Source organism: Odocoileus virginianus, chromosome 27 (assembly GCF_023699985.2).
Source record: "Odocoileus virginianus isolate 20LAN1187 ecotype Illinois chromosome 27, Ovbor_1.2, whole genome shotgun sequence".
Taxonomy (NCBI): Eukaryota; Metazoa; Chordata; class Mammalia; order Artiodactyla; family Cervidae; genus Odocoileus; species Odocoileus virginianus.
The window spans coordinates 31558071-31585351 of NC_069700.1; the positions used below are offsets into that span (position 1 = coordinate 31558071).

Genomic DNA, 27281 nt, shown 5'->3' on the forward strand with positions numbered 1-27281 from the left:
GATTTGGGACTATAAATGAATAATGTTTGGTGCCATCCTAAAATGTTTTAAGAAAGCAAGGGTTTTAGAAATTATCACTGGTATTTACGCTCACCAATCTATAAAATGCTAATATAAAAGTTAGCTCTTGGTTGTTAAAGGAAAGCAGGAAGTGTGCTTTCAATAAAAAAAAGGTATGAAAAAAATACTAAAAAGAGTTATGCATGATCAGGATTTTCTAAAATTGGATTACAATTAGTTAGATAAATGGATTCTGTTAGGAATGACACAGTCATAAAAACCTGGTTAGGGCCAATTAGGTCCAAGATGGCGGAGCTGACTTTCACTCGACCTTGAGCCTTGGTATTTGCGCCCATTGTGACATATCAACAAGCTAAATGATACACCCATCAACACTGACTAAATCTGACCAAATGTTCTAAATGCTTTTAATTGATCTTTTTGATAAAACTTCCTAAATCAAATTCTTTTGAAGTTTCTTTGACCTCTAGCTAACCTTGGGGTGCTTCAGAGGGCCCTTGAAACATCCCAAAGGGAGATATTAAACTGTATTTGGTTGGTTAAATTACATGAAAAAGATTATCAAACGAGTAATAAATCCACTCATGTTATAATTTATGGTAAAATTACTAATACAGATATCCTAAAAATTATATGCAGTTCTTAACATTTTGATATGTCTTGGTATTCTAATGAGAAACCTGATGACTTCACAAAAGTTAACAAAGGACTGAATGAACCAGCAAATATGCTTATAATTTTTATGGTTTCTATCTGAAAAATTACAGGTGTGAATCTTGTGTTTTCCGGGAGTAGGGAAAACCTTCTTCTCAAACTAATTATGAAAATCATTTGGTAAAATTATATGTTATAAACAAAACAATTATATTTTCTCTCTATCTGACTCCTCCAGAAATTTGAAACTCTTAGGTTTCCAGTAAGTTTATCAAATGAGCTAGGAAGGTTATCTCACTAACAGGTACAAAAATCTCAAGGAATTTTTGAGACCTTAAAAAAGGAAGAGTTCACCTACATTTGTTAGGCAAAATCTGTGATAAGCCTTTGGTGTGAGTTTCCCATTAAAAGTTCAGTCTGAGATGCTATCAGTGTTTCAGCAAAATAAATAGGGTAATCAATTATGGTTATATAAATCATCAGACCAAAATTAGTGAGAACAGACCTATTTTGCAAACAAAGTAGCCTTAATTTGGTTGTATTTGATAAAAATGAGGGTAACTTTAGGGAGAAAAAGATATTTCAAAAAATGTTAAATCACAGTTTGTTAATGGAGGTCTGTATGTAGTAAGACTCATTTCTTGGATAGTTCTTTGCTGTTATGTGATATTAATGCAAAATTTAATTGAATTCTTAAAGAACACCCTAAGTTTGTTTCTGAAGCTTATCTCAGTAATCTATCTTAGGATGAAGATCAGATGCCTCATGACCTGCTACCAGGACTGGAAAAAGACATAATTTAAGGGACTGTCTCCAACCTGGATGGAAGGACTTTTTATCAGGTACTCTTAACTAGCTCATGCACAATGAAACTGAAGGGAAATTAACTCTTAGATTAATTCCCACTTCCAAAGGCCCCTACGCTGGATTGGTCTATAGAGAAGACAGCCGACCTGATCTCACCTTAAAATGATGCTCAAACAGGAGAAACTACACTACACCAGGATGAGAAGACAATGATATCAGAGGTAGACAGCTTGCCCAAGATGCTGGACCTGATTTGTATGATCATTTATAATGTTTTCTTGACTTCTTAGACCTTTGCATATAAATCAAATTCATTTCTATCATAGGCCTGATCCTATACTAGTTTTAGAAATCAACCCAATTGTTGGGTTTGTGGCCAATTACCTGTATCTAGTTCTGGGTTACCTTGGTAAATTTCTCTACTATAAGACTCTAACTGGTTGGCCCTGAGGAAATTTACTAAAAAAAAAAAATTATAGTCATATTCAGGTCATTGTGATACTACCAGATGGGATCCCCTCACTGGGCCAATTAATAATGCCTACTCTGACTCTGGCCATAAATTTGAGCCTTTTTCTATTACTCAAGCTCAATCAGAGCAACAAGAAAAGTTTCAGCAAAGGAGAAAGAAATCTCCCACAATTATGAGATGGATTTATATAGATAACACCAGGCTATGGTAATTTAGGTTTAAAGTCTCCTCTGTGTTGAAAACAATTAAATCAAACTAAGGATAATCAGTCTAGTAACACTAGAAAACTGGGCTATGTGCCTTATAGATGGTGGTGCCGATGTATAATTTCCCTGAAAGATAAAGATTCATAGAGAGTAGACTAAGTCAGACGACCTGAGATATACTGGGCTACATCCAATGGAAGCTCTTAAGTCTTACTTGTGACTTTACTAATACTGCTGGCTATGTTCTTTGTATTTCACCTGTTTTATAAAATTGCTGTTTCTTACACTGTCAAATGTGTGACTGAGGCCTCTGATAAAATAATATATAGTTCCCTATGAGATCGATGATAACAGTGTAACTCTAGATATGAGAAGAAGCAACAAGAGGGAATGTTTTCCTGGACCAAGAGGCTAGTAAGACAGGTGGTCCCGAGAATTTTGGATACTGTTTTGTGGCCTAGTCCAGTAACAGCACATTGAGTGGCCTGTCAACAAAATCTTTGCCAAACCTGAGAATGGACATTCTCAGCACCATGGGATAAAATGGTCATGAAATGCCCCCCTCAAAATCACGGTCAAGTTTATGAGCAAAAAGGGGCTCTGCCAACTGAAGATTGACACTTGCCATCTACATCTGCAGAGATTAAATCATGGCCACTGCAACTGCTGACTTTCAACGGCCCTGAAAGGAGTTCAGGGTGAAAATCAGGAATGAGGCACTCTGTGCTCTGAAAAAAACTGGCAGAACAGGCCTTCAGATAGATAGATCTTTTCAGGACATTTTATGAGTCCCAATTCTTGCATCTTCTCATACCTAGAGAAACACTGACATCATTAATGGTGACATCTTATTAAGGAAAATTTTACAATTAAAAGTCAAAATAGAGTACTCAGCTATGGTTCAGACATCCTGGGAAATAACCAGGTGTTACTATGGGTGTAATTTCAGATTAGACGTTATATTGCTAAACACTTGAGTTTTCTGAGTCATGTCAGGCTTAGATGCCACCATTCTCAAAACAATGTCTGCTGGAAGCTAGTAACTTATACCTTACTTTTTATAAAACTAGGCAACTGGCCACCTGGCTAAAAGTCTCCCCGAAATACCAGGTCCAGACTGGGTTTCAGGCCTATTCTTCTAACAAGAAAGAGATTTATTTTTGTCTATTAAAATTCCAGTTATCCCTCCTCCAGCTACTACCAACTGGGTCTGTTACAGCAGAATGGCAGACCAAGGGACTGAGATTTTAATCACAAGGCTCAGATCTAGGACCTGGAACTCAGGAACACTTCCAATTCAGTGTCTCTTCTCCAAGCTGAGGCAGTCCTATGCCCCATTTTGACAGGAACTTATCATAGTCATAGTTGCCCTGTTCCCTAAATTAAAACTGAGCAGGACTCTGTGGGGTGGCGACTCTGGAGCACAGATCTGCTGTGTGTTCTCCATTTCTTATCTGTAGGATACAGGCTTCATTCAGCCTCCTTGACCTTCCCTGAGTTCCAAAGGGTGGATTGCTAATCTGGGAAGGGAGGGAATACAGAAACAGAGGAAAAACAATCAAATGGTGGTACAGCCTTGAGACAGGGTCCTAGTTCCTATTCAAAGAAATATGCATAACAACATCTTTTGAGTTTTCTACGGAACTGGAGCCCCGCCCGGGTGGAGGACGGAGACTTCAGACCAAACACAGGCTCCTGGAGCACAGCTCTGCTGCTTCCCCGCCAGCCAATCAAAAAAAAGGCACAAACCCCGCAGCCCTCACCCCAAGTGTTGCCTCCTGTTTCTGGGGACCCGTGATGACCATCCTGCGAGGTCTGCTGTTTGGCCCCTGTCTATTTCTTCTCCGAGAGGCGCCAACCGTTTCAAACTAAATGGCTGTTATTACAAGAGTGAAAGCTGATTTCAGATATAGAACACCCCAACTTAGATCGGGTAGAGAGAGACTTCTGCTCTGCTAGGCAGGCCTACGCCCAGGCACAGCAGGAACAAGTTACAGAAGAAAGAGACCTCCGCCCCAATCCCAAGAAGCATCTAGAGTATGAAGTCTCTCAGGTGGTCATGTTAGGGGAAGCATGCTGATTGAAACCACCCACCCTGGTCAGGCACCGTAGTAACCATTTGCATGAGCTGTTTTATAACAGGAGATCCTGATAAGGAATACGGAACTAATAAGCCACCACCAGCCGGAAGAGTTCGGGAAAGGTCGAGAGGAGACACTGCCTGTCTGTCCACTTCCCAGAATCCCTCTTGCTAGCATCCATCTTGGCTGAGTGATGCGTGTGCCACCAGGAAAGACTGACTTAGAATGATGGGCCAAAGACCACCCGGAAACTAATCCCGTCACCATAAAACCCAAAACTGCGAGCCACGCGGCAGAGCAGTTCTCCTGGGTTCCCTTACACTCCTGCTCTCCACCTGGGTGCCCTTCCCAATAAAATCTCTTGCTTTGTCAGCACATGTGTCTCCTCGGACAATTCATATCCGAGTGTTAGACAAGAGCCCAGTTTCGGGCCCTGGAAGGGGTCTCCCTTCCTGCAACACTTATAGGACATCTACAGCCACCTGAGACACAGGAGTGCCTTTAGAGTGAGCTTTAGTGCTCAGGAGTGAGCATTAGAAAGGATACAGGGTTCTCAGAGGCCAGAGCCAGCGTGCCTGATGAGAACTCTGTCCCAAACCACAATTTCACAATACGGAAACACCGCAGTCAGCCTAAACAATACAGCTACACAATTTGTGATGCATGTGGTCAGAGGGAGAGGAAGCGCTGTTCTAAGTTTCACTCCACTGTGGGCAGGCATAAAGTTTTTAACAAGGACACCTCTTTGCAGCAACTCCAGGAGTTGGTATTACACTGAATAACACCAAAGGAAAGGTTACTTTAAAGCTATTTCAAGGGGTTAACTGACAATAAATTATGGTTCAAGGAAAAAAATTTTCTAGTCAAACTTTAATTTAAAAGGGATATGGGGGAGAAATCTTCCATTTATTATACATAGCAAAAATCTCATTCAAAATTAATGTATGAATTTTATGGTACATATCCCAGAGTCTCACTGGTTTGGTTAACTTCCAAATAAGTCATCAATGAGAGGGAACCATGGGAATATGCAGTGGGGAGAAGCTGAGGGCAGCGACAATGCAATGCTAATGAACTATGCTAAGAGTGGTCGAGGAGGTTTTAGCCTTTTTTGTTATGCGTAAGGAAATGAGGGGTGTTTAGAAATAAGACTCCTCTACTCCCAATTTCCTGAGCTCCAAACCTACAGCCTGCGGGGAGGTACCCAGGAGCAGAAGCCAGGAGCTCAGCCTCTCAGAAGTTAATGCTCCCCACCCACCCTGGTCACTTACCGCAGCGGCAAGATCCCAGTTCCTGCTGCACCAGCTCCAGTTTGGTTTGGCACTGGAAGCACCGACGTCGACTTTTCTGTTTAGACCGGCTGGTCTCCTCGGATCGTTCCGTGTTCTCCAGTAGTCGTGGCCGTTTCACTGGCGAAGCCTCATTCTCAGACTGTGAATCTGCACAAAACAACACATTTGGGCGTCAGGGTTAGTGCCTGGCCTGGCGAGCCAGAGCGGACTAATCTCCTGCCAGGCACGCTTCAGACCAGGCTACTGCCCTTGTCCAGGCACGGGACGTGTGTGAGCCAGAGCCAGTTCTGACTGGCCTGGTCTAGGAGGCACAAACTGTGACAAGCGCGCACCTTCAGAGCTGGCCTCTCACGAGCCAGGCCTGAGCGAGGAGAGGGGGGTGGCTCAGCAAACATCAGTTCTATGTCATTTTTTAAAACAGCCATGCCGACAAGGAGACCATTCAAACTGGAAACAGGACCCCTCTCTCCGTACCCCTCCTTTGGGTCCTCATTGTTCACTGCTTGTACTGGTTATCTCTTCTGGGATCTTTGTCCTCGAGTAAACTACAATTCACCAGAGAAGGGACTACGTCTACTATTTTTTTGTATCACCATACTTAGCACAATTCTGTACCTAAAATCAGTCTTTCATGGCTGATCCATAATCTTTTCTAGTAAAAATACATTTCTATTCCTATGCACAACTAAATGTACAAGAATCAGGCTCTAATATTGAAGACTATTCCAGTTTACTCAGAGTGAAGAAGTGTCCTTGCATGCTCTCAAGCAAGTTGTTCCATGGCCTCCTTCATGGGATGGGCAGAGACAGCGCCTGGTATTACAACCCCAGAGCTGGAGTCAAATTAGTGGGGTGGAGGATGGTGAAGTCGTGGGGGCTGGTGGTATAGGGTGCAACAACTGTTTTGTATAACCTTAAAAAGTAAAATGAAATGAAGTCTGAAGTTCATGTCACAGGCAGGCTATAAATAACTTGCCTTCAAAACAAAAAAAGAGCCAGCTCGTGGGGCTCTGTGCTTCTGGAATTACTGTATGGCATATTGACAATGCACCTCTTGCCAAGGTTCCAACATGATCTGCACTGAACAGCCTCTGGAAGAGAGTCTCCTAAACTATCTTCTTCAAAACAAACTTAGATCCCACATCTTCTCACCCCACCACCACCACCACACTGGTCCAGGCCATCACCATCTCTGCTGGCCTAGCGGAGTAGCTTCTTAACCTGTCTCCCTGCACTTCCCCTTGTCTCTATAGTCTGTTATCCATCAGGCAGCCAAGCGACCCTGCTAAAAATCAAGTTACAATCGCTTCATTTTCCTGCTCAAAATCCTAACAGCTCCCTTTCTTGGAGGAAAATTTCAGATACTTCCTTCAACCCTCAGAAAGGCCCTGCATGGTGGGCCCTCCTCTGACCCTGTCCCCTGCTGCTCGTGCCCTCTGCTCCATCCACACTGGCCTGACTGTTTCCTACCCCAGGGCCTTTCACCTTCTGTTCCCTTTGACTGGAATACTCTTTGCCCAGATCCACAGGGGACCTCACTTCTTCTGTCTCTTAAGCAATATTTTCAATGAGGTCTTCTTCCAGGAAAACCTTATACAGACCACTCCTGACCCCTTTTCCTGCCTTTTGTTCCTCCACAACACTATCTTTTCACTTTATCCTCCAGGAGAACATAAGCTCCTGGAGGGCAGCAAGTTTCACCTGCTTTGTTCACTAATGCGCCCTCTTTGCCTAAACTGTTTCTTAGATGAATAAAGCTCCTTAGGCAGTCCTGATTTTCTATATACTGTGGCTCTAGTGAGAACCAGTAGGCTGTTAGCTGCACTTCTTTTCTCTTTTGGCCGTACCATGAAGCATGCAGGATCTCAGCTCCCCAACCAGGGACTGAATCCGTGGGCCCTGCAGTGGAAGCACACTCGAGTCTCACCCACCGGATCTGCAGGGAACTCTGGCAGTGTCTCAGTGAAGGCTGCCTGGACCCCGCTCCCAGCCCCGCTGTGTGGAGTGGGTGCTGCGTGCCACTCTAGCACTTACTGGCCCCAACGGTGACAATGGTGATGGTTCCTCACCGCCGCCACCCCACCGCACCGAGCACCGACTTTCAGAAGGCACGCACCATTCACAGCAATTGTAAACTTCATTTTTCATCTCATTTAGTTCTTGCAGTCCTACATGACATTTTCCCCCAATACAAACCAACTAAACAAGGCCTTTGATGAAAACAATTGAAAGCAAGTACAGCCTATTTCCTGGCTCTTCTGAGTAAAGCTGTCCAAACCCAGCCGGTGTGAGGAGTGAGGCAGCCAGACACGCCAGACCCCTCCTCTTCCCTACAAAAGCAACAAGCAACAATCTAAATGTAAATCATTACAAAGCAGCCAGCTAAAAGAAATATACCAGGCAGGGGCCCACACTGCTCTCCAGGGGTCCTTTTTAAAAACAAACCAACCAACCAAGGCACTATTTGTATTAATAACCCTATTTAGACTTTTTTCCATTGGGTGACAAAAACAGAAAATTCTAGAGTAAAAACCGAAACAGAAAAATGGAGTTTATTCTAAGAGAAGGTCCTACATTTGGAGCATCTATGTAAGAAATTATCCCCCAACTCTGGGCGGGGGTGGGCGGTGAGGAGAGAGATTAGGGTCCACAGAAGAAGGGGAAGTGGCTGCAGCCTTTGCATTATTAAGCTGCTAAAATCCAGAGGGCTATGACAGGACGCCAGCACACCTTTAAGAAGGAAGGGCCACTCGGATCTTCTTTCATTTGCACTGCGATCTGATACAACTGAGCTTGTGTCTGGAAGTGCAATGTTCATTCAAAGGTGCTTCCCAAGTGAATCTGTTCCAAACTGTCCAATGTGCTGCTATCTATATAGCACCCATTTCCATGTCTAAAGCAAGCCTCTGCTACAAGAAAATTTACTTTCAGTATGTCAATACCACCAATGGCTAACCAATTTGCAAACAAGTAAGAGAGTGATATGTTAAGACAATATTTTTTAATATATGATTTCTAAGATTGAGAAACAGAATTCATATTTATATAATCATAATCGCTCATCACCAAACAACCTAGTTGATGGAACCCCCAAAATTAGGAGGCGTGTCCAAGCCTGATTTCTTTTCTTCTAATTCCCCATCTTGTCTGACCAATGAGCATTTAATAAAAAAAAAAAACTAAGGAGTAAGTCTGCATAGTCTCATCCTGAAATTCTCCTTTACCCACTCCACTTTACACATGAAGACCACAGCATCATTTGCTCTGAAGGCAGGATGCCTGGGATGTTCCTGAAACAACAGGTCCGCAGGGAGGTCTCCAATGCTGCCAACAGCCTCTGGCGGCGCTGCAGCGGCCCTCCTAAAGGAAGAGCACTCAGCCCCCGGCAGTCCTCTGAGAGTCAACGTCTCAGCATAGTCAACGTCTCAGCATAGTCAACGTCTCAGCATAGTCAACGTCTCAGCATCGGTGCAAGTCCAAGACCAAAGGCATCCGTGTAGAGAAAGCCTGAGTCATGAGAAGCAGTCCTCAGCAAGTCTAAACTAAGATGAAAGGTTTATCAGAATATGTCATTTTTCAGAATCAAGGAATCGCTCCTAGACATTAAGAGATTCACAACCTTAGTGTTCTGGAATACGCCCACTTACCCTGCACTCAGTCAATGGTCTATTAAGTGGAGTGAAATCCTTGTACCCTCTGATGACCCCTACCCAAGGAGGGAGGGGGAAAAAACCCCCAGACTGTTCACCACCCTCCACAAGCTGCCATCCAGGAAGGTGACTATGTTATATATAACTTCCTGGAGAAGCAAACCATTCCTTGGCATTTCCTCACAAGTCAACTTAGTGTTTTAATTAGAAGCTGATGAAATAAATAGCAGTCTACAGGATCATCATCATGTCTGCATAAGAAATTTATATCTCCTCTGCTAATTACTTAATGAAACCTGTGCCATGGGGGGAGATGCCCAAATAAGAGAAACAGATGTCCAGGACAGGGATTCTAATTACATAATAATGAACTAAATAATTCAACGATTCAATTATACATTTCATGCCAATTTAAAAAGGACCATCAGAAAGAAAAGATCCAATTATGGTGAACACTAAAGGAACCCTCGCCTACTGTCTGTATCTGAATAAATTAAATTTTGATTATTTACTTCTTGCTCAGAAACATCGCACTTGTTACCCTGAAGCACTCCTCAACTACGATGGAAAACACCTACCAGTCCCTTTGCATAATCTGAATGTGGGCAGTAAGGGTTAAATGCAGAGAGAAAGGTGAACAGAAATAACTCTCATATGCAGCTTTAACTGTCAGAAGAAACTCGTCCTTGCAAGGAGCATGCTCATTAGCAGCAGGAGGAGTGTGGCGGCTAGAAACTGTTCCCACCCCAGGAGTTAGGAGTGACTTCTAATTAAGGTCCTTCATAAAGGGCCAACAAAGCACATTTTCCCCAGTATGCTTTTCCTCGAGAACATAATCTAGTCTGTGTGTACCCGCACAAGAGCTGCCCACACGCCCATGCCAGGCTCACAGTTCTTGACATTCAGCAGACCCCCTCTTCTTCTGTCTACATTTATTGCCTGAGGAAGATACCACATCAGATCTTCTAGTCAAAGGAAAGTCCGATCAAGAATCACAGTGTGATTAAATTAGAAAGGAAAATCTTAAGAAAAAGTATTTTACTTTTCTGTTTCCTAAAGGTAATCGTTGCTCTGTGACAGAGAAACAAGTACCATGATTTTTAAAACATACAATCCTCTGAAGAGAAGTCTTCTAATTGTACTTTCCCAGCCCACAGAGAAAAGTAGCGGAAGGACTTTCAATTTAGGAACACAGTTTAACTGGAAAACTTGACTGTAGACAACAAACAGACCTCCTTCTTTTAAAATTCTGTTTCGTCTCTGACAGAAATTCACATTTGTTCCTTACTGTCACTGTTCTTGTCTTTATTACTCATGTTCTCTCCTGAAGATTTCCAAATAAATTGTGTCAGGCCTGTCAAGAGTTGAATCCCAGTCTCTGAATCTCCCGTCGCTGTGAGCTGGCAGCCCGCACATAACCAACAGGGCTAACCTTGATCATGTCCCTCTGACATCTCGGGGCAGGCCGGGTCTGGCAGGAGGCTCCTGACCGTCTGCACAAGCCAGCTCTCAGAGTTGAGAAGAGGAGAGTGGGTATAGCAAAGTGGCCACAAAGAAAAGGAAGCATCTTCTGTTTGCTTCACCCACACCTTCCCTTACTTCTAAGACAGAGAGATGATTCTGTTTAATCTCAGGCTCTGTGACAGCTTTTGAGGTGCTCAATCAGTTTTTTTAGAACCTATCACAGTCTCTTGACAGATTGACATTTATGATCCCAACAGCCTGTGCAAACATCAGTAAGAGCAATAATTAATGAACCCTCACACATCACTGCCATCTCTCCTTCGACCATTTAAAAAGAAGGCTTAAGCTGCTAAAACCTCTGTCCATGAAAAACACCACATTCTCACTGGAAAAATGGATAAAAGACACTTCATAAAATCTGTCTGAAAGGCACTTTCTCTGTTTCTTCTCATGCTGGCTTTCAGTGTGTGCAGGGATTAGCTTCCTCCTCTCCCAGCTTCTTAACTCTGAGTGTCATGAAAGACTTCAGGAGAGAAAACTCCCTCATTACCCATTAAAATTCTGTTTCCATTTTATCCGACTGGAATTGCCCCCTCCTTTCTTAACCTCCTCATGGTCCTAGAACTATTTCGGAAGATCACATGTGTTAAAAAGCTGTTACACAGACAAAGCAGTTCAACTCTTTGGAAGAGGTCGATTATTAAAATTTTGTGGAGAATGCCTCCATTTTCATTTCAAATATAATACAAAGCTGAATTCAGCTTGATATACTCCTTAGGATGCCATGTCTTATACCACAAGCATTTTAAAAGTGTTCTCAAATTGCCAGACAGTGCTACTGTGAACCATGAACCCCTCTCTTTCCATCACCAGCCCCATTCTTCCAGGTTATTCCCTCAAGATAACATTTGCTCCTTATTGTGAGGGTGGTGGTCTCCTCCATCACAGCCTCAAGACTGAAAGCAGACCTCCAACTCAACCCCAAGAAGCAAGCAGTCAGCTTTCACCTTTTTCTTTTGAACATTTTCAAAAATATAGAAAAGTTCAAAGAATAGTACAATGAACACCTGTATACACTCCATTCAGGTTCAACAAATAATCTATCACATTGCTTTCTCTCTCTCTTCCATATACTCACACAATACCCAACCTTCTGAAGATAACCTGCAAACATCAAAACACCTCACATATACACACTTAATAATAAGGGCATTTCCTTACATGACCAAAATATCATATCTAAGAAAATTAAGCATAATGCCCCCGTGTCACCTAACATTTGGTCCATATCCGAGCTGACTCCATTGTTTTCAATGTTTATCTTCATTGCTTCAAAGGCACGTCCAATCAAGTTGCAGATGTTACATTTGGATCTAGGTCTCTTTTAGTCTAGAAAAGAATGCCCCTCAAACTGGTCGCTTGTTCATTTACTCAAATAACATGGACTTCTGGACAGTCCTGGTTGGTTTTCCCGTGGAATATACCATCATCCTGGATTGACTGATTGTTTCTCAATTTCATCTATCTCCCTATTTTTAATGGCGTCATTTACTGGTAAGGAAGGAGATTATTTTTTTAACTGAACACTTCCTCTGTTTCATATTCGATACCAGAAATTAAAACTTCTGGCAAGCCCCTGACAAACCCACGTGGCTGCAGGGCTGGCACAAGTCAGGGCAGGTGAGGAAGGGTAGGCCTGTGTTAGCCCAGTTCCCACTGCACCTTGGCAGTCGGAGGAGGGGGTGTTCTTCCTCAAACTTGCCCTGTTGCACACCTGCCATATAGGACATCACCCATGCCTTAGCAAGAAATGGTGTGCTTAGGTGAGCATTGGGAGATGAGTTAGCTGTCGATGTCTTAGCCTGTGATTTCTTAAAGTCTGATGGCACTGCCTATGACTAAAGTTGGTCCCAGAAGGCCACAAGTCACCTCTCCCATTATCTCCTTTCCAATAGCTTCCTGATGGTTTTGTATTGCCCTGCCTCTCCTGATGGACTCTCGCTGCTAAGTCACTTCAGTCATGTCCAACTCTATGCGACCCCATAGATGGCAGCCCACCAGGCTCCCCCGTCCCTGGGATTCTCCAGGCAAGAACACTGGAGTAGGTTGCCATTTCCTTCTCCAATGTGTGAAGGTGAAAAGTGAAAGTGAAGTCGCTCAGTCATGTCCAACTTTAGCGACCCCATGGACCGCAGCCTACCAGGTTCCTCCGTCCATGGGGTTTTCCAGGCAAGAGTACTGGAGTGGGGTGCCACTGCCTTCTCCACCTGATGGACTCTACACTGTTGCTAATTGTTCCTAAGACATATCTTCATTGCTGATCATTCAACTCTCTAAATCAAAGGAAAACTTTCACCAGGATAAAAAACAAAGCAAAAGTCCAGGAAGGTTCACTTGTAATAATAATCATAATCTCATTAAGTAAAATAACATTCTCCATTTATCTAATTTATGTGGTCCTCCAAAAGCCCAGACAACAGCCAGTATTTTATTAAATTATTTATCAAGTGCCTATTGTGTGCCAGGCACTGGGCTGCAAATTAGAACCACACATGGCAATGATCTCTCCCTTCAAGGAAGCCACATTCCAAGAAAGACACAAGTAAGCTTACAGGACATTATTGTACGAACAGACTACGGACATGAAACGTGGACGTGATAAATTCTGTTGAGGGGGGTGATTAAGAAGCAGAAGAGGGAAAAATCAAGAAGCTACCTCTTGAAACTACGAACTGTATAATATATATGTAGAAGGGCAATTTGCAGCTCTCACCCTCACATTTTTTGTTACCTCTGCTTTTCAAAATATCATTTGTACAACCCTTGTTGCTCATCTAACTTGTACCTCTTCTCTTTACCAAAAACCCTTTCAATCAGTAGACCCTTTCACAGTCTGAGGAGCAAAAGTACCTGGAGAACACCTGATTGATATGTTTTCAGGGAAATAAAGCTGTTGTATCAATATAGCTTCCTCCTCTCTTTGACTCCAACTGGTTTCACATGGGGGACGGGGGACGGGGTTTGTGAACATCTCAATAGGAATGGTCACCCTTTGCAGCTGTAACTGGCCTAGTAACAACGTTTCTTGTTTTAGTTTCTCCATCTGCAAGACCTGTCCTGCCTGCTCAACTAAACCATATTACTTTTCCCCATAGATTTTTCAGTTACTCATTGTAAAAGACAAAGTACCCTCAATAGATAATCTTTCCTTTTTATAACCTGCTTGGGTATTTTAGAGTTCAACAACATTACAATGCATTGATTTTTTAAAATATTACATTTACAGCATCAGCAGAGTACAGGATAAGGTAGCATTATGAAGGTAAGACAAACAGAGAAAGAAAGCAAGAATAAGAAACCCAAGAGAAATGCGTACTTCTCATAGGCCTCGCACCTTCCTCTCCTGTGACCACCAGCCGTGCTCTATGACCACAAGGTTTCTAAGACTTTTCAGGGCTAAGACTCATCTTGAACTTCTGTTCTACTATCTTTTCCAGTATTTCCAGAAAACTAAGATCAGCCACTGTTTATTTTCATTTATCCAAAGAAAAGGAAGTTTGAGAGAATCCATAAAGTATCTACATACCCAGATATTTATCTTCATATATCTGGGTCTAAGGCAGGTAATATTATTTTCATTTAGTTTCCTAGAATATTCATTCTTCAAATATAAGTCACCAGTAGGGAGAAGTGACTTTAGTCACACATATTGCTCAGCTGCTCAAAACAGTTGTGCAACTTTATAAGGCATAATATGAAAAATTTAGGTTTCCTGTAACTACAGAATAAGCAGATTTATTCCCTGTTTTTTAGTCGTCCTACTGATGACTTATATTTGAAGAAGCCAGGTAGGAAGCAACAGGCTAGACATCTTCAAATAATGTTGCACCCTCATATCTTGGTCTCCAAAGCTGATGACTTGCCCGAGGGTTAATGTGATTTGACCCCAGATCTTCTGCCAGGAAGACTGAAAACAGGTGTCCTTTATGGAAAAACACTTGAGGAAAAACACTTGAGGTACAGGGTAGGGTGAGGACATGGGTAAAGAAGAATGAAATATTAATTCAATTTTTCCAGCTTTTTGTTAAAAACATACAGACAAAAAGTCAAATATTCCCATGCAAATCATCTTACCCCCTCTAAAGCCTACAACTGTTTTCCCTGCCTTGACTTATAATGCAAGCCAGTAGGGGCAGAGGCAGAATCGGCTGAATTTAGTACTCCACTGGTACTAACAAAACAACAATAATAGTGGGGGAAAAAAATCTCTATTAACAGAGGTCAAATTCCTAATGACAGTGATCTTGCAATGAGAGGCTGTCATCCTGTGGGTGCTCTGCTCCAGGTTTCATGTACAGGGAAAATGTTTGAACCGTTATATTTTGCTATTTAAAAAAAACAGCTTGAATGCATAACTAAGTAGATGCTAAAATTAAGTAGCTGATTTGTTTTTAAACTATTTTTGTTTCTAATTTAGCATCAACTTAATTCAGTTCCTCTCTCTACCTATCACTTAGTTTCTTCCACCCAAGATTTAGTCTTTTGATTCATTACTCCTGGGATAAATCCTTAAACTTTTAAATAAACACATCTGTGCCTCATTTTAACTCTTTCCAATGTGAAACTAAATGAACCTAAAGTTAGAACCTGGAACGATGATAAAGAGTGCCCAGAGGAAAAAAAAAAAAGAGTGCCCAGAGAAAGCCACACCCTGGCGCCTCCCACCGCCCATTGAGCACACTCAGCATTCATCACTCAGGGTTGTATCAGTGCTATGTAGGTACTACCAACTGTGCAGGAGGCTGGAGAAAGCTGCCTTAAGAGAATGGCTTATGAAGCAAAGAGAACCCCCACTTATAAAATGAGCTGCTGGAAAATCAGAGGCAAGAAACTCTACATAGAATTATTATGAAGATTATCTTTAGTTCATATTTGAAATACGAAGAGGAACAAGTATCTAGTACTTTAACCCCACCTTCAACCAACTTCGCTCAATACTTCTCATTTAAAGAATTATTACTTATCAAGAAGATGTTCACACTATGAACAATCCTACTAAAAAAGTGATGTATTTTATCAATGTTAACTTTCCAGTTTTGAAAGCTGTACTGTGGCTATGTAAGACAATATCTTGATTTTAAGAATTACACACTGAATTTTTAGCGTAACAAAGGTAACCGCTGTTACGGACGCAGATGTAACACACACAGAGGAAGAGCACAGAAGAGAACAGAGAACAAAGCCACTGCGGTGAAATGTTAATACTGGGGTAATCTGAGGCAGGGAGGTTCCTGAGAACTGTCTTCTTGTAAATTTTCTGTAAGTCTGAATCTATGTTTATTTAAAAAAAAAAAAAAAAGCAATGATAACTTATCCCAGAGTAGCCATACCTGGAGATGACTGGCTGGAGTCTCTACTGAATTCCTTCTCAGAAATGTTGATATTGCTTAGGTCTGATGGGAAAGCGCACGACCAAATAGTTGTAGTAGGTGATCAACAGTAAGGTCAAAGCTTACCCTTCTCCAGGTTTGTAGGTACTTATTTCTCTGTAAGTACACTCTAATGATTAGTCACAGACTTGTACATGTCATTCTTTTAGTCTATAGTTCCTCCAATCCCAATAAGGACCCAATTTTAATTGCCATCAATTACTGCAATGGCTGTTCCAGGAAGGATGATGACCCAAGACCTTAAGATGTGATTTTAATCTTTTAGAAATGGATTTACCAACAGGATGCCAAAGAAAAAAGGTAAATCTGAACCCTGGTGTTACAGGAGCCATCAGTTAATGCCAAGCTGGAAAAGAGATTCTGCTGCAGCTAACACATCCCGTTCAGATTAGTACTACACAAGCCCCCTCACCCAGCCCAATTTTCTTTTAAAAGTCACCCTCCATATTTGAGCACATAATTCAAGCCATGACATAATATCATCTTTGGAGAAGAGTTGTTCAACTTTCTCTAGAAACAATGAAACAATGCCCAACATAATTTTTTTTTTCTTCAGGCAAATTTTGGCCTATTTTCAATGTAAAAATCTTAGATTGTCTCATGTACTCTTCCTTTATCCCTTGCTAAAGTAACAGAAAAATCAACAATGTGAGTAAAGGGCCCTGTTTCCCTGCTTATATATGTATACATTTTTTATAAGTTTTGAAAGGGTAGTGAGATGTGGGAAATGCATAGCTTGTAACTAATTCCCCTGTCCACTGAGTTAATAGAGATGTGGTTTATTTAAAATTCTGAGTTGTGGTTCTGCTATCTGGGAATGGCTTTCTGAAACTCTGTGGGTGGATGCTGGTAATGAAACAGAGAATTCAGAACGGCAGGGAGCATAAGGCCAAACAAGCTTTTATAGCAGAGTGTGTGTATGCACTAAAAATAATTATACACGTGTAGTGGGAGGCTGGTTAACTGAGCCCACAGAGGTACTTGGCTATTCAGATAACTAATCACAATATGAAGTCCCCCATGACAAGAATGCTTCCAAGGTTAAACTGTCTGATTTTAATCATAAAGTAGTAAATTTATTGGCTCAAGTTCTCTCATGTTGGTTGGGATGCAACAGCTAGTCTTTTTTATCAAAATTTTATAACCATGAGAAAAGTATGAACCCTCTGTGGCTCCTAAACAGTGATTTGCCTCAGAAAGAAGTTCTCAATTATAAAAGTTCAGAAAAGAGCTCAGAAAATAAGAGTATTTATTGTTTCCTGTGGAAAGCAAACCTGTCAAATTTCTGTAAGAATTACTTTACACTAATACATACAGTAAAATTTTACCTTTAAAACAAAGCCTAGAAACAAAAGAAAACAGAACAAAAAAGTTTGATTTCCCCATTCTGATGCCCAATTTTCTTAAGAAAGGGTTTTCTTGGTGTCCTGTCACTCACAGCCCTCAAACTTATTGAAACAAGGCTGCTAAATGCCCCTGACTCCGCCAACCTTCACTTGTCCCTTTCCAGGTCTGCACTCTCCAGTCAGAATGGCCTCGGATTGCCACTTCCAGTTTCTTAGTCCGCCTCTTTGTCCAACAGACGCTGTGAGTTATGTGAGTTCTTTCTCACTTTCCTCTACACTGCCTCAAACTCTTCTTTACCCTTTCATCGAACCGTCAGGTACCTCTGTCCACATCTCTTTTAGCTATCGAGCATTTACCAGGCACTACACACTTCAGATTATTTCATTTCCCTCGTAACAACCCCACGGCTGGGTCTGTTACTTTACAGGAGAGAAAATCAAGGCTCACAGAGAGGCCCATCATTCTTCCAGTTCTATGGTTGGTAACGGGGGGCACTCGAATGTGAACCCAGGAAGCCTGCCCACTTTCTCAACCTCCAACACATCTACCTCCCTTCTCTTTAGGATTAGGGGTTTTACCTTGGGTACAATCCTATCCCCTTGATTTCCAAAGAACCACAATGTTCTACTGAGGCTACCCTTTCCTTCCGTTCTTCCACCAATACTTAAATCAAAAAGCATAATCCTCAGCTTGCCCCAGTAATTTTAGTTTAAGAGGATTAAACACATTTTCCTCTGATCCCTGCCCCCAGATCCAATTGAAATAAAAACACAAAGATGACAAGAATGAACCCACTGTAATAAATAGAACTGTGTGTGTTTTAACATAATCAGCAAGAGATTTTAAACAGACTTCTAGACGTCGATGGGGTGGGAGTAGATGAAGGCTGAAACCTTGTCACTGCAGAGGTGGTAGCCACTGTGTGCACACGAGTCTTAAGAGAAGCAAAATGCGAAGCAGCGTAGGAAGCAGGGGATGCACGGAACGTGTGCTTGTAACACAGCTGCACTGGCTCTGGGAGCAGGCCAGATCACCTGGCAACAATCTGGACAGTGCTAATCTATGGAAACTGAACAGTGTGTCTGGGCAAAGCTGTCTCCACGGTTCCTCACAATCCAGTCCTCCTCCTCTACGAGTCTCTCATTTCCTCACAACAAATCCTGCCCATTAACATCTCATCCGCACTCCATTCCACAGAGCCCCAGTAAAAATGTCCATTCGAGAGAGAGACATGGTAGAAACCTTTCCCACTCATCTAGGCCTTTTATCTTAAAAGTTGACAGAAAACTAAGCTTCGTCGTGCAAATAAGGAGAACCTGAAGCATGAAGTAAAAGACTAAGAGAGACAGGAAAACTGGCATCAAGGTGATCAGAGAACTCACAAGCAGAAGAGCACAATTATACACCCTACACTACGGTGTCCCAAAAGAGACAAGAACACTGGGCTGGGGAATATCAGACCGCTCCAGGAGGGACGACGTCAGTCTTTAGATCTTAGGGCCTAGCAAGTATCCAGCATCTTGAACTGGGGAAGGAAAAGGATGACACTAGATACTACAAATTCTAGAATACCAAGGATGAAAAGATGATCCTAAAGAGTTCCAGAGGTGGAAAAATCCTACATATACTACTTAGTATCAGTGTCATCTGACTTCTCAGCAATAACATGAAATGTTAGAAGTCAAGGGAGCAATTAATTCTCATCCAAGAATTCTACACCTAGTCAAACTTCCCATCAAGATGGAGGTAAAAAGAGACATTTTCAGATATGCAAGAATTCCAACACTCTCTTAGGAATTTACTTGGGGGGTTGTATTCCAAAAACAAGGGAAGAAAAGAAAGAACAGTAAAGGGAAACTGAGGCTTAAAGAACAGCTAGTCTAGCTGAGGCAGAAAGACAGTGGGCTCCAGAAGGGAGGTTTCGGGTGAAAGGTATAAATACAGGTTGCAAAAAGAGAAAGGAAAGTATAAGCACCAAGAAGAAAAACTATATCTAAAAAATTACAATCCAAATATAAAGCAAACTAAAATGTAGCATGACTTTTGAGCAACTGATGAAATACAACAAACACCACCACCACCTGATTTGGCTTGGATGGAAGATCAATCTTCTTAAAGGGCCCAGGCACTGTGACATTAGACTCACAGAAAACACAAATCTATTCCTAGCACATAACTTGGTCTCCTGGGAGGGAACAACATTTGCAGAGTCATAATAATGGAAATGTCACTTACTGGCTTTCAATTTTTAGAAACACGCTGTGGAAGACCTGTTGTGGTTACAGGCTGAAAGTAAATAGTTAACAACTGTGACAATAAAAAAAATACATGTGTAGCTGACAGGAGGTATGATAAGGAAGTACCTCTAATCAGAGGTACTAATACATCCTCATTAAGAGATGATGCTGAAAACTAATGGATCAAGACAGAAAAGGATGAAAACAAATAATACAAATTCCAAATGCTGGGATGAAGAATAGTTGAGCTAAATTTTTGTGTTTTATACTACCTAACACCTCAGAAAGCAGGGATATAAACATTTTCTTCTTTCTTCTACAGTTAACAAAAAAAGACTGAAAGTACTAAAATAGAAACTGTCAAGAGAGAGATGCTGCTCTGTCCCTAGATTATCTTTCTCTTATAAATTATTCTGGTTATGATGTGCTACCATGTGTTACTTTCGTAAAAATGAAAACATAATTAAAAATAAAAAAATAAATGAGAACCACTTAGGCTCTCTTTGCTCTTTTCTTCTGGGTTAATTATAATAGCCAGAGACAGTCTCATTTTGGTGGTGGTGGTGTAGTCACTAAATCATGTCCGTTTCTTTGTGACCCCATGGACTGTAGCCTGCCAGGCTCCTCTGTCCATGAGATTTCCCAGGCAAGAATACTAGAATAAGCTGCCATTTCCTCCTCCAGAGGATCTTCCCAAACCAGGTACTGAACCCTTGTCTCCGATGTCTCCTGCACTGACATGTGGATTCTTTATCGCTGAGCCACCAGGAAAGCCCACTATAAATTTAAACTATTTAAGGCCAGTTTGGATTAGCTACTACTTGGAAATACTATTCTCCCCCTAAGTCCACAGTTCTCTCAGTTCTCTGCTGCTACTGTAGCTGTCTTATTTATTCAGAAAATGATGACCTTCAAGGATGAACTCCCTAATTCATCTTGTCTCAGCTGTCTATATATTAAAGAAAACCTATTTATCTAGATCTCTTTTCTTATCTATAGGAGGGAACTAATGCTTCTGGGTTTCTGCCTCTAAAGAATACCACTTGTGTTTCTTTTCTTGAAAGTTAAAGTCCTCAGTTGTGTCTGACTCTTTGCAACCCCATGAACTGCAGCCCACCAGGCTCCTCTGTCCACGGGATTCTCCAGGCAAAAATACTGGCTGCTGCTGCCGAGTCGCTTCAGTCATGTCCGACTCTGTGTGACCCCATAGATGGCAGCCCATCAGGCTCCCCCATCCCTGGGATTCTCCAGGCAAGAACACTGGAGTGGGTTGCCATTTCTTCCTCCAATGCGTGAAAGTGAAAAGTGAAAGTTAAGTCGCTCAGTCGTGTCCAACTCTTAGCGACCCCATGGACTGCAGCCCACCAGGCTCCTCCATCCATGGGATTTTACAGGCAAGAATACTGGAGTGGGTTGCCACTGCCTTCTCCAGGGGATCTTCCCGACCCAGGGATCAAACCTGGGTCTCACACATCACAGGCAGGTTCTTTACTGTCTGAGCTACCCCTCCTCTAATATTTTCCATTTCTTTCTCTTCCTCATATACTTTTCCTTTGTATCTTAACAAGGGCAAACTGTTTCCCTGTCTTAACCACCCCTGCACCAAGAAATGCTTGATCCTGCTTCTCCCACCAAGCACCACTACTTTACTGGTTTTATTTTAATGGCTCAACTAGCTCCTTAACTGAACGACTTGTCTGCTGCTTTTATTTCCTTGTTATCAGAAGTCTCTTTAATGACCTGCCCGCCAGGCTCTGGTTTCCTACCATAGGACACTAACTTCTTTCAGGTTTTCCAACCATCTGCTAGCCACAGGCAACAGCTTGTCTTGGTCTTCATACACCCTGGCCCCTCTTCTTGGGCAGCTTTCATGACGCTGCATCAAAGTTTCCCCCTTCTTCAGCTTTCCTAACTGACTGGCTCCTCTTCTCTTTCCCAGCTCCCTAAGTACAACCCTCAGCCCCCCTGTTCTTCTGGATACACTGCCTCACCCACTTGCACACCTTTCATCACTGCCTCAAGATCAATGAGTTCCACACTAGGTCTATATTTAGTAACTTTCTACAAGGACTATCTACAATAACCTATATTTTAGCTTATCAAGAACTGAAAATAGTTACAACCAATTTTTCTCTCCCTGCCACCGGTGACATTGTTCTTCCTTCAATTCCCTGAGTATATAACTTTGCATGCTTTCTTCAGCCAACTCTAATCAACCATTGCATCCTGTTTTTGTTATTTTAAAACATTTTTCTCAGCGTTATCTTTATTCCTCCATTCTGCTGGTCACTACCCACACACAGAGCACTCTGAATGAATGGTTCTTCGGTAAGTCAAATATTAATTTGCAAAAGAAAAAAAAAACTTATCTACACAACTCAGACATTTTGCATATGAAGGAGACTCTGTAACATTGAGATGATCACATTATCAGGCTTCTTTAAAATAACTTAAGGCATCAAAGAACTCCATAGAAAAACTACAATTTCTCTAACAGCAGAAAGCCTCCTGATAGGTTAAGTTTTGAAGGTACTGCATAAAGAGGTGCATTCAATTAAAGGCACAAGTGACAAACAACTAAACTCCAGAATGCTCATAAAGTCTTGTACCAAATGGGTAAAGCCTTTTCAAAGCATTGCTCTGCGGCTCTGTGAAGATTTCTTCTATTTCAAAGGTCTAATCACTGTGGTCAAGTGAAGTTGAGTGATCCAACTTGAACAGTTATTATCTCAATTTTCCCAAGTATTAGGTGCTTATCCGCTACTCAAAAGCATCGCCAGGTCGTATTTGCAGTTTTCTATTCACTAGAAAACACAGTCCCCATTGCTAGACTTCCTCTCCATATTCCAGTAGGCCTTTACTCACTCATACTGACTCTAAGGCACTAAATTCTAAGCATAAAAAAAACACATTTGTATTATATTTGTTCTTAATGATTAGCATAATTTATCCTCCCTGTCCTCACTTTTAAAAATAAACATTACTTATATTTCTTGCTCTCTCAAGCTGGAATAAGTTCTATTTATGTTTCTGTACTTATTCTGTCTCTTTACGGTACAAGCTCCCAGGGGCAAGATGAATGCTTATCACTTCCTTTGCATGTTCCTACAGCATCTACTACGGGACTGTCACAGCAGTCCTTTAATAAAGTATTAGACTGGTTGGCTGACTACAGGATCTCTGCCTGTCCTATATCCCACGTAAGCAGCCACTTCTGAAGGTGTGATCTATAACCACGACAGCAGATAATACAATAAGATCATGGCTTTAATCGGCCATGATTATGAAATATTTCTGAAACCCCTCACGATGGGGGTGCCTCAGAAGCAGTCACAGGTATGAGGAGTAAGTGCCAGCCCACCTGCTGGCAGCAGAGGCAACAGGACTGCCTCTTCAGATAGATGAGCAAGCAGGAAAACGGATAACACGACTTGTCTGGGAAGCAAGCAGCACGAGGAGGCAGTAAAAACCCATCAGCATACATCATCCTATCAGGGCCTCGTGTCATTCCCAGCCTCTATTAGCTCTCGCTGCATCAGCGCAAGTCCCAGACACTTTATCCTGTTTATAATTGCTGATGAGCAGTAATAAGGGCTCCATGCCTCAGCTCTGTCCGTTCCACTTCGGCACCCACCTATTAGGTAATAACTTTTATTTACAGCCTTGCTTGATGCGCTGTTCTATTAGTACAGCCAGGAACTGAGGAGGGCAAAAAAAAAAAAAAAAAAAAAAGTCTCCTTAATGGGCAGCATCAGTGCGAGGCTCAGATGATTTATAGTGCAGCTTTGCGGTGGTTCTCGCCCACTCCTGGGAAGACGCCTCATGAAAGCCGCGTTCCCAACACTCTGTCCTCTAGCAGGCACACACGTGCTATGGAGCAGAATCTACTCGCCCGAAAGTCCAGTTTCAGAGGAGGAGAGGGGTGTTAAATTCCCTTCGTATCCTTTATAAATACTGTTGGCTCAGGCATTTTGCCCCAGTGGAGCAATAGAACAGCTAATTAATGGAAGTTCAGGGCTTTTCTCCTTGGTAAGAGTGCAAGCTGTGATAAAATAAATGACCATAACGGCAAAAAAGAAAAAAGAAAAAAAAAAAAACAGCTGTAACTGCATTCATGGATCCAAGCAACCCGAATTCACACAAATCATGTAGACCACAAGCAGCTCAACACCAAAGTCTAGGACAGACAGACACACACACACAATAGCAACAAACCTCATCACATTTCCCTTTTCTCTTTATATTGGAGTACATTTTTATCCTTCAAGTGCAAAAATTCCTCTTGACAAGATTGGCAACCTGGCTTGATACTCACTTATATCAGTCTTTTCTCAGAGGGGGAGCCACTGCTTCTCGCAAGTAAAACCTAAACAAGGCCTCTGAAACAAGCCTCTGATTTCAAATTCAGCAAACTTAAACACACTTGTCTAGCTGGTCTGTAATACAAACATAGCAACTGGTAGCAATGGAGCCTAACTCTCATTTGGGGCACAAGTGAAAACCAATAAGCTTCCCTTAATTTTTTCTGAACTCTATACATTGTGTGAGGTGCTTTTAAACTCACCTGAGTTTATTTACAGACTAAGTATCCAAAAATCTCATTATAATGAGCCTTGCTACCTGAATTCTGTTCTTTAATATATACAACAAATCAAGCAGATTAAATTTTATCCCCCACTCCCCCAAAAAATCCCCAGAAGAAAAAGCATTTAGCAGATATTTCCCTTTCCAGTTATCCACTCAATGGCCAAAACCACTGTCAGTAAACAGTCCCTGTGGATGCCATAATAACCTGTGGCTCTTTTTTTCTATGATAAAACATAGCAAGATGGTACATTTCAGATTATAGAAATTTTTCCAATCTTGCCAAATATTTGGTATTCATTTTGTCCCCCACCCCAGGAGTCAAATGAATTCCTTCAGGACTCTATGATAATGCATGCACAAGGTAAAACATTTTTTTAATACTTTTTCCCTTGCCATGACAGATTTACTGTTTTGATCTTTCTTCAATGGTTACATTAAATGCTAATAAAAAATGAAAGGTTTATATCTTCCCTAATATTCTCCTGATGGGAACTTGCATATTACATAAGTAGGTCAAATTTCTAATTTTCCATCTCAAATGCTGATGCTGCAGACCTGAGGGGAAAAGCTATACCTGAAGGACCAAAAGAAAGAAAGAAAGAATGAAAACAGAACTGAATTACACAGTTGAACTCACACTCAAAAGCCACCTTCCCTCCTTTAAAGCTTCGAGAAGTCCTTCCAAGAAGAGTTACCTACAGTGTGTGACAATGACCAATACAGTGTGCAGTCACTGACTCAACTCTCTGGGATTAAATGCACTGGCTAAACTGTTCCCATGAATACTGACTCTACTAGGAGATAAAGCGCACAACCGTAGGTATTTCTAAGATTTATAGGGCCACCTCTGATTTAACACTACCACCCGTTAGCTTCTGGATCAACCTGAAAGATCTCATACAAACCTCTTGGTAATATAAGGACAATGAAACATATCCCTTTAACTGGCATCTGAACACTGAAGTAGAAAGTGCTTAGCACATCAATCTTAACACCCAGGTGAAAAGGAGTTTCTATTCTTGTCTTTGTAAGAACAAAAAATAATATCACGAGCAGGATGCCTGAGAGAAGTGAGTCAAGAAAAGGTTTCTGTGGAAAAAAGGAAACAATGAACAATAGTATGCTATCTAGTTGACATCACTGCTCATCACACTGAACGAGGTGACCCAAAAGGATAAACGTGCTTGAAAACAAAGGAGAAGAGAAAAGAGAAGAGAAAGAAGAGATCAGATCAGGCAAGGGACAGTTAAGATGAATTAGCACGTCTCTTACAGAGGGGAAAGATGATACTTTCTGGGAACACTCCCCTTGATGTTTAATGGGACAGTTTCTAGTTCCATCTGCTTTCATCTCAGGCAATAATACAGCTCCCTTATGGTCCCACGAATGGTTATTTTACTTGCTATTCTACTAATTATAATCACATTTTTAATATACACACAGCATTTTAAAATTAAACCATCATTTTTTAAGTCTATCTGAAAGAATATTATTTACTCAACACGCTTGCTAGAAGAAGAGAAAAATGAATATAGATACATTGGAGAAAAGTCTGTTGACAGTACCACCTAGTCTGTAAACTTGTCTATTAACTTTTTTCTAATTTTAACCTCAGAAATAAAAGGAAATGAAAGGAAAATGAAAAAAGTGGTAAACTAGGGAAGGAGCCATTTCCCTTTGTTTTTATGTGCTACAAAGTCAACCTTGACAAACTCAATCTGGAGCCTAGAGGTAGAGTAGTTAGTGCCCCACCTGGAAGGAGCGGGGTTCTTGGGTAGGTCACAGTTATGGATCCTGCTGAGGAGAGACTAAATTCTCTCAAGAAATTTAAGACAAGGCATGGTTCCAGACGCCTATTACAGCTTACAATTTAAGGTTAATCAACAGTGAGCACTGATAAATAAAATATAAAATAACATTTCTTTTGCTCTAACTCTGCAAATTAAGTCTTAGTTAAAAAAAAGGTTACACAACATGTCTTTAAACAAGAGATCATAAGAAAAGGCAACAAACCTTCCTCCTTCCCCACATGCATGCATGCTCAGTGGTTCAGCAGTGTCTGACTCTCTGCGACCCCATGGACTGCAGCCCACCAGGCTCCTCTGTCCATGGAATTTTCCAGGCAAGAATACTGGAGTGGGTCACCATTTCCTCTTCCAGAGGATCTTCCCAACCCAGGGATAAAACCCATGTCTCCTGCACTGGCCGGTGGATTCTTTACTACTGATCCACCTGGGAAGCCCTCCTTCCGCACAAGACACTTTAAACACAAAAATATGACCTCATGAAGATACTCATCTAAATATCCAAATACAGTCCCCAAGAAGTTGACTCAAGGAGATGACTACAGCTCAGATTACAAGTTTTGGTTTAAGGTATAACTTGACAGAAAATATGAGGACAAAAGGGACACTTCAGGTTGTGTGTTGCTAAGAAAAGCACACTCTTTCCTTCACAATATACTTGTTCTTGGCAGGAATGTTGTAAGAATTAACAAGGGAACATGTGCAAAACATTCTGAGCTCTTAAAAGAAATGTAAGCTCTCTCTAGTAATCTGAAGGTGTGATTGACTGTAACTCTCACATTCTAACCAAAAGCAACCTGGGACTTGACAGCACTTTTCAACTTTGCTGACTGCAGACATCCCAGAGTGCTTACAAAGTCACACACAGCTTCATTAATTTTTCTCTCTTAAATACCAAAACCATCATAGGCCACTATTCTTTTCCACTTAAAACTACTACTGAGTTTAACTGTCAGTTGCAGTATGTGACTAAAGCCAGCATCTAAAGAAAAGCCCTTCCCATCAAGTTCACAAACACGAACTGAACTTTCACTTGCCACGACTGCTGCCTTTTGCAATCTGTTTCTCAGACTCAGTTACCAAAGAACCACCTAACCTCTCACACTTGATGGCTATAAACCCACCACTCTGCACTGCTATCCACCCCTCTAACTTGCAATAATACCCTCTGATCAAACAGTGGTCACCTGAGATACACTTACCAACCA

General features: G+C 41.6%; 1 protein-coding gene across 2 annotated transcripts in view; it reads right to left on the minus strand.

The window, feature by feature from the left end:
- The window catches only part of ZFAND3 (zinc finger AN1-type containing 3), a 320114-nt gene that overhangs the window by 27225 nt on the left and 265608 nt on the right, over window positions 1-27281 (minus strand). For both annotated transcript variants that reach the window (XM_070456513.1, XM_020873376.2), the window contains one exon: window positions 5513-5680. In XM_070456513.1, the coding sequence (XP_070312614.1) occupies window positions 5513-5680 (168 nt within the window). The remainder of the gene's footprint in view (window positions 1-5512; window positions 5681-27281) is intronic.